Below are 19,039 nucleotides of genomic sequence, written 5' to 3'. Positions count from 1 at the left end.
AGTAATTTAGAACAATTTGGGTTAAAGAATTGAATTAAATATTTCAGAGTGTTTGAATCACAGGAAAGTAGAAGTTACAAGAAATATTATAAGGAAATGCTAGTGGCAAAGTAAAAGGTGATTAATGTTTTCCTCTGTGTTAAAAGAAAAATACTGAAGAAACCTGCCTTTAATAATAAAGGGAGATTAATGTGCGAGTTTCAAATGACTATTATCAACTTACTTTCACAAATGAATTCCTTATGGAAAAATAGAAAGGATTGAAGTTACTGAATGTATTTTGCCAGAGGAGACCATATTAACTCTTTTCTGTATATCCTCCCATTTGTTACAATTTCAGGCCTACTTTCTCGTTGTGATTCCTACCTGTTTCCAAACTGGGAAGGATAATGCGTTTGTCTTGACTTTAAACAATGCCCTTCCCCAAAGACCCCGTGGTTCCTTGGCTGCCCGTCCTCTTCTGTGTCTCAACCCTTCACAGTAAAGGTCTCGAGTAGCTCGTCTTGTAAGAGGTTTGAGCTCAGGGCCTGCATTTTGTCATAATTAAGTGAGCCTTTCTCTCAATCTCTTTTTAAATGTTTTGTCTGTGTTAATATACCTTCATTTTTCTTTTTAGTTAGTATTTTATGTATCTTCTTCTATCCTTTGACCTTCCCATATTCTTCTGTTTTAAATATATCTCTTCTAAACAGTATAAAGTTGGATTTATTTTTTTCAGTCAGTCAATCTTTGTCTTTTATTTGCAGCGTTTAGTTTCCTTTTAATATAATTACTAATGTTATTTTGTTTATATCTTGTTTTATACCTTCTATTTAGCTTATCTGTTTTTGTTTCTTTTTCTTATTTTCTTTTGGATCAACTATTTTTATAATTCAGTTTTCCCTCTCTACTAGTTTAGAAGTACATACTCTTGTTTCTATTCTTTTAGTTGTTACTTTAAAAATTATAATGTTCATACTTATCAGAGTCGAAATTTAATGAATACTTTTACTTTTCTCTCAGACATCACAGGATCTTAGAGCATTCTAACTTCATTTTCTCCACTCCTGGTTTATATGTTACTGGTATTGTGCACTTTAATCCTATTTTTGAGCCTGTAATACATTATTGTTATCATCCATATGGGAAAATTCACTTAGATTTACTGGCATGTTTGCTACTTTCTTCATTCCTCATTCCTCCTTGCGTTTCAGACCTCCTAACTGCGATCCCTCTACCTTCCCCTGGAGAAACATTTTAGGAATTCCCTTCAGCGTGTGGGGATCTTTGGGGATCAAACCTTTGGTTGTTCTTAATTTGGAAATGTGTTTGTTTCATTCTCAATCTTAAAAGATTGTTTTTTTCTGCGTGTATAGTTCTGAGTTAACAGTTGTTTTCTTCAATATATTGAAGCTATCTTTCCACAATTTTGTGGCTTTCATTGTTAATCATAAGACAGCTGTCGGTCCAGTTGCCACTCCTTTGAAGGTAATCTGTGTTTTCTCCCCCAGCTACTGTGAATAACTTTTCTTCATCTTCATTGTTCTGCACTTTCACTAAGATGTTTGTAGGTGTGGATATTTTTTGATTTTTCCTTCTTTGGATTTGTTTGGCTCTTCAATTCTGTGGGTTGGTATTTTTCATCTCCTCTAATGAATTTTCGTCTGTTATCTCTTCAGATATTGCTTCTCCTCCATTTTGTTCATCTCTATTTTCCTTCTAGATCTTTGATTAGAAGTATGTTGGAGCTTCTCACTTCCTCTTCTCTAGTTTTTAACCTCTTTCATATGTTCCCTCTTTTTATCTCTTTAGTCTTCATTCTGGATAATTTCTTCAAAACTATCCTCGCATTCCTTAATTTTTCTCTACATCTGGGTCCAACCTGCCATATAATTTTTAATTTGTTATATTTTTCATATAGTTATTTTTAGTCTTCAGATAGTTTTAAGTTTTGTATTTTCTAAACAAATTAAGCTTGGTACTTTATTCAGAAAGCTATAGGAAATTCAACAGTGTTTTCAAATATAATAATAATGAGTTTTAAGTAAATTAATAGGCTATTAGAAATCTCATTAAATTTGAAATTGGAAAATAGTGCTAATAGGTAGTAATAATATAAATAATATCTCATTACTGAATACTATGTCCTAGGCACTGTGCTGAATATTTCACAGATGACCTCATTTATTATGCACATCACTATTTCACACATTTTTAACAGCTAACTTAATTTTAACCATTTTTTTCATTTAACTTATAAACTAGGTAAATGGGAACTCAACTTTTGTAAAAATGTTGAATAATTTGACTTTTTTAATGTTTTCATTAACTTTACTCACATGTGCTTATAAAATGTTGTAAGAAACGCATTTTACTAGCTTATGAAATCATTTTCTCCTTGAGTCAATTTTACTCTTCCTTCTGTCATCGTTGGATGAGAGATAAATACAACAGAAATAATTTCAGTTAGAAAATACCAAGATCTGTGCCAGGTGTAGGGTACTCTGGGTTCTTTGACTTTATTTATATCACTTCGATTCCCCTTCCTATCATTTCCTTATCCTCCTCACATTTCCAGTTAAAATGTGGAGAACTCTTATGGGATTGAAATGGGTTTAATTTAATCACCTATTTGACCTTTTCATTTTGATCCTGTTAATTCAAAATTAGTCAAGGAAACAAGGTCTTTCACTTTTCATCTACCAGTACCTGTTTTAAAACTGAAACTAAAAATAGAAGTTAAAGGCAATGATTAAAAATATTCTTTTTGCATCTTTTTTGTAATATGTACCAGTTTTGATTTTTGTGAATAGTGTTATAGTATTTGAGGGTAAACTCTAGGAAAGGAAGGAGCGTACCTTTTGTAATTTTATGGAATGGGGGATGCCCACTACATATGCCAAATTGGTTGATCCATAGAAGGTAGGCAATAAATAGTTGTCTAATGAATTAACAAATGTTATATTCAGTAGGTCATAAAATAGAGTTACTACTCATTTTTAGCTTGCTTTGAGAGGAGATATATGATTAGTTTCTAGTAAAAGTCTAGATGTTACTTACTTCATATGGACAGTAGTGGGGCCCTTTGATACCTTAAATGAAATCTTGTTTCTGGAGTATGGCATAAGAAACTGAGAAAGTAATAAAATAGAAGTACTTCTATTGGTGAAGTCAGTGAATCTAGCGAAAGTTTTAAAACTTATGGCGGTATACAGAAGCATTTAATTCTGTACTGCATATTGAAAGAAGCTTTCATCTGTTCACTTCATTGACTGTCTGATGGTTCGTTCTTAGAGTAATCGTAGAATGTGCCTTAAGTTTGGTTCTTTTCTCATGTCCACTCTAATAAAGGCTTTCTAAGGTATAAATGGAAATTTGTTGACAAACAGTAAAGTTGCCTTCTAGGGATTTTTATCCCCGCAGAAAATCTATGTCTAGTGACTGAATTTCCATATAGGTAGCAAGCGTTGCCAGCCCTGGTGGTCTAGTGGTTAAGATTTGTGCTATCACCGCTGTGGCCTGGGGTCATTTCCCAGTCAGGGAACCGCACCACTCATCTGTCAGTTGTCATACTGTGGCCACTGTGTGTTGCTGTGATGGTGAAAGCTGTTCCACCAATATTTCAAATACCAGCAGGGTCACCCACGCTGGAGAGATTTCAGCAGAGTTTCCAGACTAGGCAAAGTAGGAAGAAGGACCTGACCACCCACTTGCAAAAAAGAGTGTCCGTCCTTTGGAATAGCAGCACAGCATTGTCTGATACAGCACCGAAAGGGTGAGAGGAGGGCGCAGAAAGGCTGGACAGGGTTGCATGGCACTAACGACAACAAAGCAAGTGTTACCAATTCATTAATTTTGGCTGTTTTTTATACCTTTCCTATCACCTATAATCCTTTGTATAATTATTTGAATAAAGGACTTGATTTCCCTTCAGAGTCTGTGTTCTTCAGACTGAATCAAACACACCATTGTCACATCTAGAACATCTCTAGTTTGCAGGTACTAAAAACAAGTTTAAAATTTTCGTGTTGCTGTTTGGAAAGTTGAAGTGAGCGGCAGCTCAGTGGGACGAGGGGCAGCACTGGAGAGGTGGCTGGCACACCTGGAGAGGTGGCTGGCACACCTGGAGAGGCAGGACTCTAGAGCAGTGGCTTGCGTGGGCAACTGGGGTTCAGCAACTGGCCCTTAGCTTTTAAGATTTTTTGTAGGTTTTTGGTTTTGTAGGTTTTCCTGGAGGTAATCAATATCTCAGGGATATGGTTAGAATTAATGATACCAGTCAAATCTCAAGAGACAAATGTTTAAGCCAGAATGCCAGTTTATTGATAAATATTGTTAAGCAGAGTAAATGTTGAAAAATTATTAGGCAGATAGGACATTTGAGTTTGCTGATCAGCTCAATCAACTCAAAATTAAAAGTTTGATTTCTGAAATTGGAATAAATTTATGCCTAACAAAATAAGTATAATTTATTGAGCAGTTGCCCTTTGCCAGGCATTGAAATAGGACCTTGACTTATGCTTATTTTTAGTTATCTCATAAATACTTAGAACATACCTGCATGGTTGATGTATTATTATTTTGATTTTTGGTTTTGAAAATTGAGGCTCAGATTGTTTGTGTGACTAATCTGAATTCCGTTGCTAGTAAGTGGCAGAAGGTAGGTCTTCCTGACTTTGCATGTTCTTTCTCCTAAACTGCCTTCTCTCTTCTGAAATCAGAAGATTAAGCATGGAAACAGAATGGGGTCGGGGTGGGAGCGGGAAGGAGATAATAGGATGATCTTAATACCTTGAGTGACAGCTGGACAACTCCGCGTCTATGGTGAGCACATACTTGTAGCACGTACCAGATTTCCAAGTTAATGGCCAGGGAGCCCTTAGTCTTGCTGCTGGAAGCACGCTGCTGGGTCTCTTCTCTTGAACATTCTCTTTTGTACGCATCATCCCCATTCTTTTAACACATTCTTTTTTCAGGCAAGAGTATAATACAACTTATTAGATATTAGCTCTCTTAGCTGTGATCGCAGTATAATCATGCATTTCAGAAGTTTTGGAGTTGAGATTAGGAGACCTAATGCCTAGTCAAGTCATGACCATCCAGCCATTATCTTTTTGGGAAAGTCACTGAACATCTCATTTTCCACATTGGTTAAATTAATCATCTGAATGCAGGAGTTGGCAAGCTTTTTCAAAGGGCCACATAGTAAATATTTTAGGCTTTGCAGGACAAGAGGCACAATGGAGGATATTATACAGGTACTTGTATGAGCAAGAGAGAAAACTGTCTTACTCAACCGTGTATGCCTGGCATGGGTCACGCTATTTTGTGGGCTTGTTTTGTGCTCAGTTGCCATCAGCTGGAGACATTCAGGGGAGAAGGAGGGAAGGGCCCTAGCAGGCAGGACAGACAGGGTGGCCACTGTGGTCAGTGTCACTCTTCATCAGAGTGACATTCAGGTTCCTGTGCCCTCTTCTCTCCCAGAGAACCCAGCCGTCTCAACAAATTTCAAAGGATTGCAGTGTACAGACCACATCCTGTGATTCCCCCCGCCCCCCAAAGGAAACAAAACAAAAAATACTAGAAAAACTCCATGAGTGGGGAATTAAAGAAGAATTCTGAAATAGCTTGGGGGCCAAAGAAGAAATCAAAATGGAAATTAGTACTAAATTACAGTGTATAACTACTTCCAAGGTAGTAGAGTAAAACAACAGAATGAAACAATATTATAATTCAGTTCAATGAAAGGCAAGAGAGGAATGAGAAAGACACAGAGATGAAGGACAAATGGAAAGCTTGCCATAATGGTAAAAATAAAATTTTAGACTCTCATAACAGTAAAAGCACGTGGAGTATATAGTCCAGTGAAAGGTAAAGGTTGTCAGACTGACTACAAAGAGAAAATCCCACTATGTGTTGTTTACTTGAGAATTGTCTGAAGTTAGGAAAATACAGCACTTGGAAGTAAAAGGATGAAAGGTAACCTGGGAAAAAACATGAGCACCTAAAGGAATACTGATATAGTTATATTAGTATTAGAAAAAATACTCTGTACGGCAAAGGCATTACTGAAGAAAAGGACCAGTAGATAATAATGAAAAGGTTTAATTTGCCAGGGAAACATGGTAATTTTAAGAGTATGCACTTAATAACATAGCCTCAAAAATATAAAGCAAAAACTAACAGTTAAGGAAAGGACAAACTCTGTATCATAATGGGACAATTTTAATACCTCTCTCAGTTTTGATAAATTTAGTAGATGAAAAATGGTGTATATAAGATTTCAACAACACAAATAAGCTTGATCTAATAGACATCAATAGAACAGAGTGTACAACAGGTGCAAAGTACATACTCTTCAACATACACGGAACATCTATAAAAAATGTTGCAAGGTCTAACCCAATTTGTGATACTGAGTTAGAAATTAAAGTCTTAGCCTTTTGAATGCAGAGCTTCTTATGTGATGTATTAATACAAAACATTTTCCTAATTGAAAAAATCTTCATATTTGCTAAATATAGAATCTTCTGTGTATAACACACTGTGGTATCTACAATCTGTTCATTTTTTAATTTGTTCATAAAGTAGTGACAGCTGGCTGAGCACTACATAACAGTTCTCTTGTTAAAATTGTCACAGGAGGGCCAGCCCTGTGGCCAAGTGGTTAAGTTCGCGCTCCACTTCGGTGGCCCAGAGTTTCACTGGTTCAGATCCTGGGCGCAGACCTAGCACCGCTTATCAAGCCGTGCTGAGGCGTTGTCCCACGTAGGAGAACCAGAGGGACCTACAACGAGAATATACAACTATATCCTGGGAGGCTTTGGGGAGAAGAAGAAGAGAAAAAAAAGATCGGTGACAGTTGTTAGCTATGGTGCCAATCTTGAAAAAACAAATTGTAAAAGGAAACCTAGTGGAGTCTGTGTAGTGTAATAGGCTGAGTGTGGACTCCAGGCGTGAATTCTTGCTAAGTCACTTACCAGTTCTGGGATCTGGGGAAAGTTACTTAAGATCTTTAAGACTCATCTATAAAATGAATGTAAGAATGTCCACCTTGTAGGGTCATGAGAAATAAATGAGATACTCTGTATAGAGTACTTGGTACCAAGCAAATCACTTCTGCTCTTATTGTCTTTATTACTCAAAGAATGTTTCCTGAGCATCTGCAAAGTATTAGTCTCACGTGAGCATCTTTAATTCCTAAGACATGATTAGGTATTACGGATATTATAACTCTTAGCCCTTATTTTGCCACAGAGCAGTTACAGATCACCAAGTCTCCAAATCTTTCCTTCTCGCCCTTGCTGGCCTCTTTTCTTGTTGGCCTGCAGGAATGAGAATAAGAAATTGGGCTAAGAGGGATGGGCCGCTCAAAGCATTTCAGCTCTTGGATCAGCTTGCCTTCTTGGTTTTCAGAGCACTTAATACTTTCGTTGGCCCTTATGAACGTGAAGTTATTTTGTATTTTATTTTGACTTGTCGCAGTACACTTTTGCTTTTGCCAATAATAATCCTTCTGGGGTTTTCCTGACTCCCTAATTGGTGGTCTGTTCTGAAGCAGCATGCAGCCCAGGTCTGAAGGATGGATCTTTTGTCCTTTGTCTGACCAGCTGCCCAACTCTGAAAGAGACTCGCCTTCTCGTTTCAACTGCTTGATTCTCAAGAGAATGTAGTTTTGATATTCGGAGGTATTTAGGTAGAAACTCCATAAAATTCTTATGTAGAGAAGGAATTTGCTTTACTTGTAGTTTTTAATGGTTAGCAGTCATGTGTGAGTCATTAATGAAACAAAGCTGTCTCTAGTGGAATCCTTAAAGACGAGTGTTAGTTTGATTAACTAGGACTTCAAGCAAATATGCACATTTGTGTCTTCAAATTTAAAAGTAGTCATTCTCTGCAGATATTCTTGTGAATTCAGTTATATATTTTTATCAAAGGAACTATAAAGTCTTTCAGAAACAAGGGCATGATGTAATCTCCTTAAAACGTTTTCTCATAAAAATGCTTTCTTGTTTTTAGATTACCTCTCTAGTGACCCTTCAGCTATTAACCCTGGTTGGCCATGACGATCAGCTTGATGGACCAAAATACAAATGCACAGTGTCCCTAGACTTCATCAGAGCTATTGCTAGGTAAGCATAGAATAATCGCCAATTTAAAATGTCTTGAATTATGTAGATGACATACTAAATATAAAGATTAATGTTCTTCCTGATGTAATGTCATTAGTCGTTTCAGCAAGAAAAGATCATTTAAGTGCCACAAGTGAATAAGTTTCACTGTAGAATGAACCCTCTCATCAAATTTACAAATGACATAAAATTGGGAGAATTAACTAATGTGTTAGATGGCAAAAATCAAGATTCTCAAAGACCTTAGCAGACTGGAATAATGGTCTCATAGTAGCAAGGTAGGATTTAATGGACTGTTGACTACAAAAAATTCATATGTACTAAAAGAAAATGGGAGAGACCTGGCTTAAGTCCTGAATATTTTGGCTGACTACAAGATTTTAAAAATCCTGGTGTCTCTTTCAAGGGGTGTCATAGGTCTACTCTATGTTGCCATAGGCAAGTCAAATCTGGTGTGCCGTGCTGTGTTTGCAGTTTTAAGAGGGGCATTGACCAGGGGGTACATGCTGAGGGGGCAGTAGAATGAAGAACCCTGTCACATCCCTGACCGAGGGAAGAGGTGTGAGAGAGTAGCCTTGGGAAGGAGATGGTAACTGCGTCAAGTATTTCAGGTCCATCGTGCGCAAAATGGATGAAACTAATGCTGAGCAATTCTAGAGCGTTGGAAGTTCTAGGGAAGAAAGTGTGTCTGTCCAAATGAGAGCTGTCTAAAAATGTGACAGCTTTCCTCACAAAGAGGTGTGCTGACAGTTACCCAGAATGCTCCAGCCATTTAGGTGAATAGGTGACCTCATCTCATGGTGGCAGCTGGATCCCAGTCTGTCCGGACTTGTAGGAGAAGAAGTGTGTGTAGACCGGTCGGAGGAGCAAGATAATCCGTGAGGTAGTGCCTCCCAAACCTTTTTGAATATGAAGAGTCCATTTTAATAGCCTTTTAAAACTAATTATGCAGATATTTACATATATTTCAAAATTAGTAATACACAGGCATGAAACGTTATTCAGACTGAAGACAGTGCTTGACATGGATTTGCAGGTCTCCTCTCATAAATGTTTCAGCTTCTTGAAGTTCTGAAGTCCACAGCTTGGCCAAAGCCTCTGCCTTGAAGTCTCTTCTGAATTAAAAGTTCTCTAATATTATGATGCAAGTATTTGAGACATTTTGATGGCGTGTGGACTCTAAAACCTGAGATGAGAGTTTCGAAATGTGTTGTTATGATAAAATTGCACAAACTTTTACATAGAAGAAATTGAGCAGAAACTTTTTTTGAATGTAATCAGTATGACCATGAAGCAATAACTTTCTTTTTCTAAACAGTAATATTAAAAACTCTGTGCTAAGAGCCTGTGTCAAAGGCGTACCTTTGGAGTGAAGCATGTTTATTTTAGGGATGTTGTCATTACTCAGAATGTGTGGGGTTGTGCCCCAACATAATCATGGTCAAGACGGAGGTTTGTGAGTGCCTAATATGTTGAATTCAGTGAACCAAACTGAATTGGGTGTTACTTAATCTGCAGCATCAGTGAAGTCGTTAAGCACACCCAGAGAAATGCCCTTCCACTTCCCGCCTCAGGAGGGGGCAGGAGTTGTAGAGCTGGTTTTGCCATAGGACTTGAGCACTCCAGCATGTGCTTTGTTCCTTTTTTTTTCTCTACGCCTCCTTGCTTTCCATGCACAGTGTCCAGAGAATGACTGCCTCCTTCTTCCCACATCACCCTATTCCGCTCTCATCCCTGTGGTGGTTTGTCCTTTTCTGCTGATTTCCCTCCCGTTCTTTCCCTGCCTCCCGTCTCCTTCTCTCTTTCCTAATGTTCTTCCTTGTTCCTTAGTGGAAGCCTGATTCTTCCCTGGGGATACTTCCTTGGGGATACTACTTCCCCTGGAGTTGTCTCTAGTGGTAACTACTTATTTTCTCAAACCCCAATCCCTCGGAGTTAAACACTCTTTAAGTGCCATCCTCTCTTCTTGTTACCACTTCCAGATTGCTGCTGCCCCCAGCTGCTTGTAAAAATGTGGGCTTCTTTGGGGCTTCTGCAATCTGACTCTGTTTCCCTATTCTCCTTATGATTGATTATCTTCTACTAGCCTCCCAGCCATTCCACCTCCTGCGTTGAAGAATAGAGCATGTGGTTCACAGGCTTCTTTTCAGCCTAGATTCTTAATGAAACCACAGATCGGAACATCTCTCCTGTACTCACTCTGTTCAGCATTCGGTCTTTCACAGAACAAGATTGAAACCATCAGTTGAGAACTCCTTCAGCTCCCTTCATGGTACCCATCTTCTTTCTTTCCTTTTTCAGTAGGGTGGGATCCCTCTTCCTGTTTAATTGCATCTCCTCCATTTCCCCAGAACCTTTTTTAGTCCTTAGGCTGTTTGTCCTCTCAGTGACACCCAGCACTGTTGGCTGCTCTCTGTTTCTTAAAACTCCTTCCCTTAGAGCCCATGAGGAGCCCAGAAACCCAGTCTTCTGGTTTTCGTCTTTATTCTTTGGCTGATTTTTCTAAGGCTCGTTTGCCAGCTTATCCTCTCTACCTGACCTTTACATGTAGCTGGTCCTTGAGGCTTGGCTCTTTTCTCTTTTCATATTATACTTTTTTCCTAGGCAATTTTAGCTGTACCCATGTCTTCAACAACCATCTACATATTAATGACTCCCCAATTTTTTTTATTATTTTTTTTTGCTGAGGAATATTTGCCCTGAGCTAACATCCATTGTCAATCCTCTTCTTTTTTTTTTTTTTTTTTGCTTGAGGAAGTTGAGCCCTGAGCTAGCATCCTTGCCACAGCATGGCTAGTGAGTGGAGTAGGTCCACACCCAGGATCTGAACCTGTGAACCCAGGCTGCCAAAGTGGAGCACATGGAAGTTTAACCACTCGGCCGTGGGGCCAGGCCCTCCCCAGTTTTTAAAGGCTGGACCCTTATTCTGAGTTTCTTGACCTTTATTGGATGTTTCCCAGCTACATCAATTCATTTCCAAAACTGAACTCAGGAGTTCTAAGTTCTGCTCCTGTCTGCCAGCAAAGAAGGGAGGACCCAGCTTCCCTCCAGTGTTCCCTCTCAGCAGTCAGCACTGCAGTCCGCCGTGTAGCCCAGGCCTGAAGCCTGGGAGTCATTCCTGACGTGTCTCTCCCACACTCCCAGCGTACAAGCATCAGTCCTGTTGACCCCACCAAGGTCCTCCTGTGCGTCGCGGACTCATCCATTTCTGTCGTCTGTGCCATTGCCCCTCCAGACCAAGCTCCAGCGTCTCTCCGCTAGCAGCCTCCTCAGTGATCTTCTCTCTGCTCTCATGCCCTTGGGATTTGCTGTCCACACCACAGCCAGAACGATTGTCTACAAGTTTCATGTCACCCTCCTACTTAAGTCTTCAGTAGTTTCCCCTAACTCTTGGGGTAAAAACCCAGAATCTTGAAAATAGCCTACGAGGCCCCCTTGGGCAGAGCCCTGCCTGTGCCCGGCCCCATCTGGCACACGTCTTCTCCCTGGGGTTTGCGCTTACCGCTCTGGCTTCTTTCAGTTCTTCTCATTCACCACCCTGCTTCCCCGCTTTGCCTGTGCGGCACTCTCCAGCTCCTCCTCTCCTTTATCCAGCTAACTGCAGCGCCACCTTTAGATTTCAGTTTAAATGTGTGTTCCTGAAGAAGCCTTCTCGGATACACCGTCACCACCGCCAGCCCTCCACACACAGTGTTACAGGTCGCATTGTCTTCTCGTGATTCGTATCATAGTTTTAATTAATTCATCTTTCCTTCTACAGTGTAAGACCATGAAGCGCAAAGCACAGACTGCACAATCACTCTCTTACCTCAAACCCAGCACAATGCTTAAACCTAGTATATGCTGAACTTATAAATATTGTGTGTTTTCCTGCAGTGGTTAGCAGTAAAACTTCAGCTGAAAGGGAACCACTGTGGGCTTGTCTTTTGGGGCAGCAAGATAACGGCAGCTAAGGAGACACACACTCATTCCAAATCGAGGCTTGGTAGGGAGAGGAGATCCCGAGGATGGTTACCCCTGAAGAAGTAGGTAGGCTGAATTCCAGACCTGTGGCAGGGAATGAGCAGTTAGATCACAGGACACACGTAAATGTCCAAAATAGGGGAATGGGTCCGTGATTTATTGTACATTTTTATGAAAAACTCTATAGTTATTAAAAATCATACTTTGAAGGATAACAGCATGGGGAAATACTCTTGTTATGAGTTTAAGGGGATAAAGCAGTTATATATAAAGTTGTATATACAAGAAAAGTGGGAAAACCTAAGGGAAGGGAGTAATGGTCAAAATTGTCAATTGCTTCCAAGAAATCAAGCCGAGTCCATCCGATCTAAGGATAAAGCAGTCATTTGTAACTTTATCAGGAAAGCTTTCAGGGATGTAGTGGGGGTAGAAGTCAGATTATAGTGCATCTAAGTCGTAGTTCAGACAGTTGATGCAGCGAACAGAATGCTTTCCATTCATTTATTCATTGAACGTTTACTGTGTTGTCCATTATAATCACTGTGCGAGGCTTTGGGGATGTGGCAACAAGTGTAACAGACCCGTAACCTATCCTTATGAGCCCATATTCTAGAATTTTATTGCCATGAAAAAGAGAGGATTCTTACCTACTAAAGGGATTGTGGGGTTATGAGAGGGTCATTATTTTTAAAGATTTGAGCATATTTAAATGCTGATGGCAAGAACTGATACAGAAGGAGAGCTGATGATACAAAAGAGAGAGAGATTAATTTAAAGCACAAAGTCCTTGAAATGGTAGGTAAGCATGGGATTTAGAAACATGAGTTGAAAGAAATAGCCCTGGATGAGAGAAGGGGAATCCTTTTGCATTATAACGAGAGGACAGGGTGGATTCAGGCAGAGCTGAGTTTGGAGGTTTGGTGGCAAGAAGTTAAGGAAGTTCTGATTTGATGTCTTCTGTTTTACCTGTGAAGGAGGAGCCAAAATTGAGACTAAGGACAGAGGTAGTAGCTGTTTGAGAGGAATGTGGATATTTGAAATAGCTGCCATGGGGAGTGGAAGGAAGTGCTGACAAAGAAAGCAGCTTGCTGGGAGTGTTGTGGGCCCACTTGAGGTTCCTGACCTTGAATTTACAGTGGCACCAATCTGTGAAACTTGTGATCTTCTCCAGCAGCATTCCATATGCTAGGTACTGGGACAGCAAAGGGATATAATTGAAATCACATAGGATTGGGGTTTTGCCAGCTGAATTCAGTGGATGCTAACAAGTGAGCGCATAAAGTGACGGACCGTGGAGGCTAAGCTAGGAAGCGAAGGAAGGAAGTAAAGCCATTAGAGAGCTGATAGTTCAGTGCCCGGCACATAGTGCTCAGTATGTGTTTGGAGATCAGGAGAATGTGAAGGGATCTGTGGGCTGGTTGTCTGAAGGTGTTCCAGATAGCTTAAAGGAAGAGATGGGGATCAGAGGGAAGAATGTCTGAATTTATGTTTTTAGAGGTAGAACATTTCTGAGTGTGATCATAAGAGTAGAAAAGGCCGTTGGAGGTGAGAAAGACAAGTGTGCAGTGAGGTCACAAAGGCTGGAGGCAGGTCTTCAGATGGAGAGGAAGACTGACTGGGTGCTGCGTTACTCAGTGAGTGAGCGATGGGGACAGAGGGATAAGGGTGGGAAGGGGTTGTTCCGAGTCTCAGAGGAGCAGAACTGTGTGCGCAAGGACACCAACCCCCCCGACAGGACTGCCTGGGGTACGGAAGGGACTCTGACCTCATGGGAAAGAGCTGAAGAGTCCTTCAAGGAGAGCCACCTCTCAGTTCAGCCCAGAAGAGAGAAAGCCACTCCCGGAAGAGGTAGAGGATGTGCAGAACTTGACTGACCAAGGAGCCGTGGAAAGGTTTGGCCACACACGCAGTAGGAGGCTGGTTCCAGAGCGGGAGCGGAATGCGGAGAGGACACTTGACTGACCAAGGAGCCGTGGAAGGTTTGGCCACAGACGCAGCAGGAGGCTGGTTCCAGAGCGGGAGCCGGAATGTGGAGAGGACACATGACTGACCAAGGAGCCGTGGAAGGTTTGGTCACAGACGCAGTAGGAGGCTGGTTCCAGAGCGGGAGCCGGAATGTGGAGAGGACACATGACGGGTGACCAGACGCTTATGGAACGCTGTTCCTGGATGTTTCCAGGTTTGTGTCTTCCGCAGTCAGTGGGCAGACCCTACAGGGTGACTTAAGACTGCAACTTAAAGTACAGCTGCAGGTTGTCAGAAGCAAACTGAGAAAGAGCTCAAACTGCCTAGAAAAGGAAAAGGAAATAAAATGGCATCCCGTGAGAAAGAAGTGCTTCAGTGTAGTAAAAGAGTCAACAAAGTGGAATAAAAGGATAAGGGCAAAATTAAACCCTGAGATATATGCCATGTGATTGACTTCTGTTAAAGCATTCTGAATTCTGACTGAGGAAGTACTCCTAGGCACATGGCTACCGCACTGTTTGTGTTTATCCTATTTCTTTATAGATGTTTACTTCAGAAAATAATTCATTTGTGTTCTCTGTGAGAGACAATCTCTTGTAGTATTTAAAAACTATCCAAAATCTTAAAATTGTATTTATGTGAATCTAATATGTATCTGAAGCTGTGAAAAGCCAGAGAAAGTGCATGCAAAGTACACAACTATCTTTGTAAGTTAAAGCTTTCTTTAAAGTGGACTGTTTGTCTCCAAGTCCTGGAAGGCACAGAGTTATCTTTGGAATGTGTGACATAATTTTTGATGTTGCCTTTGTGTTTATTGTATCAAATTCTGCCCTGTTTTAGAATAATATACGTGGGGATTCATTGGCAAGTCACCTGTTTATACTGAGGGATGGACGGATGAGAGAGAAAGATGGTCGTACATCTTGGGCAGTAAAAGTTAAAGGAATGATCTTACATATTCAGTTCCTGATTAATTTAGTATTTTAAAAAAGTCCAGAAATCTTAACTGTATGATTCAGTTAAGTACTTCCCAGTGGCAAAGCAGAGAAATGGAATATAGTCAAGCTTTTATAAATGAATGCATTTAAATTGGTTGGTGTTTTTAAGTCAGTCCATTCATTCTAGTAAAAAGAATTTTATTGCACAAGCTCTGCTATAGTTCCATAAACAGATTACTGAACAAAATAGGAGCCCTACCACTGAGAAATCATAGTATTTCCGTTTGTTTGTGTTCTCATCTAGTGTCAGTCCATTATACGTACTCTGCTCCTTACTCATCACAATACAGTTGCAATTCTCTGTGCTCCTTTCTCCTCTTAATGTTGTAGGTATGTCTTCATGTTGATCATTTTGTATGGGTATGTAATATTCTATCAAATAATGCCTTCCAACCCCATAGTGTTGGAATTTAAATTGTTTCAGTCTTAGCTTCTTCTCAACTTTTTTTCACCCAATGCCAGAAACAAACAAACAAAAATACCAGTAAAACTTAACATTAAGTCCACTTTACTGTGTCACTTTAGGTTTATAACCTTAAGACCCAAAGTCATTGTGGGGAAATGTGTCTGAGAGATGTACAAAGTCCATTTCCCTTTTTGCCTGTGGTTAGAAATAGCCTCCTATGTCTGTTTCCTTCTGAGATCCTCCAGAAAAGATCTTTTCAGCCAGTATCATGATTTAAAAAAAAAAAAAAAGATTTGTTAATGGTACCTTGTTACCAGTAAATTTGGGGAGTTCTAGAATTGAATGAAAGAAAAACACATAAAATAAAATAGCTTTAGGATATAATAACCATACCTTTTGTGTCTTTATGCCTGAGATAAGATTTTTTTATTTTTGGTCACCATTTTTCATGGTTTTATTACTGCTAATGATAACAGGATTGTTTCGGCAGTGTTTTTATACCATTTGGAAAGATTTCATATTTTTCAGAGAAGCACTATTGTAATGAAACAAAATATTCTTCAGTCCAACATTAGGTACCACAATAGCCATAGCATCTAATTTGAGCTATTTTTAAGTGTGTTTTCATAAGCAGTATCTATAGTTCCCCATTCCAACTTTTTAAAAATATTTGATATGTCAGTCATTTGCTTAGGAACTTTTTTAGAAAGTGTAGTACCAAGTGATAGACAAAAACATTAATTGATGGTGGTTTAATAAATAAGAGTGTGCAATTAGTGAATCTTCAAAAGGCTGTTCTCACATGGATGATTATTTTTGCGGAATTGAATATTTTAAGGCTTTAATTTTGTACTTATTGCTAGATCATTATATCTAATTATTTTGACCATTTATTCAAATAATAAACCTCCAAGTCTGAATATTTATAGTGAAGAATGAGTTTGGAGAAAAGAAAATAATTATATGTCTCTGTCTGCCTGCTATTTTATTCTGCCTGCCATCAGAGTACAAAAATATACATTCACATCGTCTGTTTGTTGTCTCATATTCTTGGATCATACAGATTTAGTTGCAATACACATACAGGTCAGCCAGTGTTAAAAGACTGAAAAGAATGAAAACTACAAATGAGGACAGATGAGCTATGCGTTATGTAATGATAAAACAGGTGTTTTGGAAGATAAACAGTGTTCAAAAGCAAAGAAGATTTAAATACTTCTGCATCCCTAATTACTTTATTCTGGTTATTAGACAAAAAGCAAATAGCTCTCAGATGAAATCTAAACTTTCTGTTGTATAATTGAAATACGGAAGTTGAATCGTTCTAATGTTTTCTTTTTTTAGAAAAGCAAACTTTATGCATGGGAGGGGAAAGAAACTTTTTAAAGAAACTCTGTTTCTAGGGACATTTTTAAAAATCAGCGTCAGTCCCATCCTGGTGCTTTTGGTAGCACCATTGGACTGTTGAGCATGAGCTGTGAATTATTTTGCATGTGCTTCCCAGAATCATACACGCAGAGCTGAGGAGTCTGGGGGGAGGATGCTAACATACTGTCTGTTCTTGTTTATAGGACGGTGAACTTTGACATAATAAAATACTTGTATGATTTCTTGTGAAAACAAGCTTCAAAGCCATATGGACACTGTGACGATGACTAAGCCAAGCTGTGTTCATCCACCTCCTTAGCTGGCCAGGGAGAGGAGGTCTTTGGCTCTATTGGATTTGTCCAGACAGGTGCCGGCCCAGCGTGGAATCGGATGAAAATCCTCTGATTGGTCTGGGTGGATGTGAGCAGAAGACTATTTACCAGGGACCCTGGAGTATTTGGACGCAACGTGTTAATTATAAACAGCAGGGTTTGAGCACAATCTGTTCTGCTCTTAATGATGTTATCTTAACACTGAAATTGCCTGAAACCCATTACTTAGGACTACATTTTGCCCTGTGAACTCTCCCCTGCGCTTTGAATGTGCCAGCAGCCCTTGTATGTGAGCCCCGTCTCTTCACTTCCTCCCCACAGGAGCCTCTGCAGTGGCTCGCCAGAGCAGATTTTCCTAAGGCCACCGTTTTAAAAGATCGTAGTTGCAAAATATAATAAATAGAAGTTTTAAAAAATGTATCTTTTAGAAGATATTTGTATATGCTTATCTTTCACCCAATTTTCTCAAAAGGCAAGGTAATTTGATCAGAGGTAAGCCTCCTTGATAACTAGAGACTGCTTCGTGAGGTTTACCTGGTCACTCCTGCCATTAACCACCCACCCTAGCTTTTTGACCCGCGTGATGGTTTTCTTTGCTGTTTAAGAGTTGCACGATAAAACATTTTCCCGTTAAACCAGTTAGGAACCTTGGGTCTGATTTTCTTGTCTCTCCGTATTTTTGAAGAAGCTTTCCGTTAGCATTTGAATGCTTGAAAATGGTGTTGAGCGGATTGAAAGTGCTTCATTACAGAGCCTACTTTAAATTTCAGTGGCATTTTATTCTTTGATTCCTTTTTTGAAGAAAAATGCTCACCATAGGCACTCCCGGATAGGAAGCCTTTCAATGTAGTGATTGTCTGACACTTTGTGGATCAAAGAAAACAAGTAGTCGTCTACTTGCCTTTAGCGGTGATGGGCAGGGGGCGAAGACTGAGTTCCTTGTTGCCTCCCTACGTAGGACAGCGAGGGAAGACTTCCTAGCCCAGAGGATGACATGCACCATGAGCGATAGAGCACCCTTCCGTAAGTCCCTTGTCCCACGGGAGACGGTGAAATGTGGCATTCCACAAGATGTTTGGAGGAGCCAGGACCAGGGAAAAGGCATGTGCACCGTGAAGGCTTGGGTTTCCCGCACATAGAAATCCATGTGCCATTAAAGTAGGAAGCAGTTTGGGTATGGGTAGCCGATGCCAGGAAGAGCACTGCCCCTTGGGGGGGTTCCGCCCCTCATAGCTGGCTGTGAGTGGCAGGTCTGCTGTGCAGCCCTCTTGGATAGGCTGGGGCCGGTCTGCATCTTGGAGAAAGAGACTGTCCTCGGGTTCTGGGGAGGACGGAAAGGAGGCCGACTTTCCTGTAAGTGACTTTGCATGCCTCTCCTCACTGCTGGTCGCCTGTCCTGTACTCCCTACAAGGAGCTTCCCCCCCACGGTGGCTCCCCTGCAGAGTGCCTTGTAGCCGGGTTTTCCCTGCCCCTGACTGGGCATCAGGTCTTTCCTGTGTTGTAATTCCCTTTCTAATGGCTTGCTAAATGACTCACTCACTAATTTGATTAATTTATTTAAATGAAGACTAACAGCTTAATATGGATATTAGCATTTTAACAAGGGTCATCCGCAAATGAATCCTCTAATTGGAAGATATAAATCTCCAATTACGGGAGGGAATCTAATGATGAGAATTGCTCTGGCTGGTGGGCCAGATACTTCCATTAAGAGAGGAGGCGCTTAAATTATCTTCAGCGTCTATTCCACCTAGATCTAAAAATGATTTAGGTGGTACAAGAAGAAAGTTACCAAGCTGCGGGTTTTTAGATTTTTCAAGCATGGACACTCCTCCATTTTAGAAATGCTTTGTTTCAGTGACCATGACCCAGGTGTACACACTTGAGGGGAGACC

At 40.2% G+C, this 19,039-nt stretch overlaps 1 protein-coding gene across 17 annotated transcripts in view; it reads left to right on the top strand.

Annotated features, from left to right (window-relative positions):
- The window catches only part of ORC5 (origin recognition complex subunit 5), a 125,913-nt gene that overhangs the window by 62,093 nt on the left and 44,781 nt on the right, over window positions 1-19,039 (top strand). For 6 of the 17 annotated variants that reach the window (XR_011438087.1, XR_001380525.3, XR_011438086.1 and 3 more), the window contains one exon: window positions 7,999-8,111. Coding sequence is in view for 12 of the 17 variants with exons in the window: in XM_005609051.4 (XP_005609108.1) it covers window positions 7,999-8,111 (113 nt within the window). In the remaining 5 variants the exon portion in view is untranslated. Of the gene's footprint in view, window positions 1-7,998; window positions 8,112-9,098; window positions 9,473-11,871; window positions 14,254-17,014; window positions 17,782-19,039 lie in introns of those variants that run through there. The other 11 variants (XR_011438088.1, XR_011438085.1, XM_001491594.7 and 8 more) reach the window with 8 other exon arrangements.

The sequence above is a fragment of the Equus caballus genome, chromosome 4, assembly GCF_041296265.1.
Source record: "Equus caballus isolate H_3958 breed thoroughbred chromosome 4, TB-T2T, whole genome shotgun sequence".
Classification (NCBI taxonomy): Eukaryota; Metazoa; Chordata; class Mammalia; order Perissodactyla; family Equidae; genus Equus; species Equus caballus.
The sequence above is the reverse complement of the archived record's forward strand: the minus strand, read 5'-3'. Positions and strand labels throughout refer to the sequence as shown.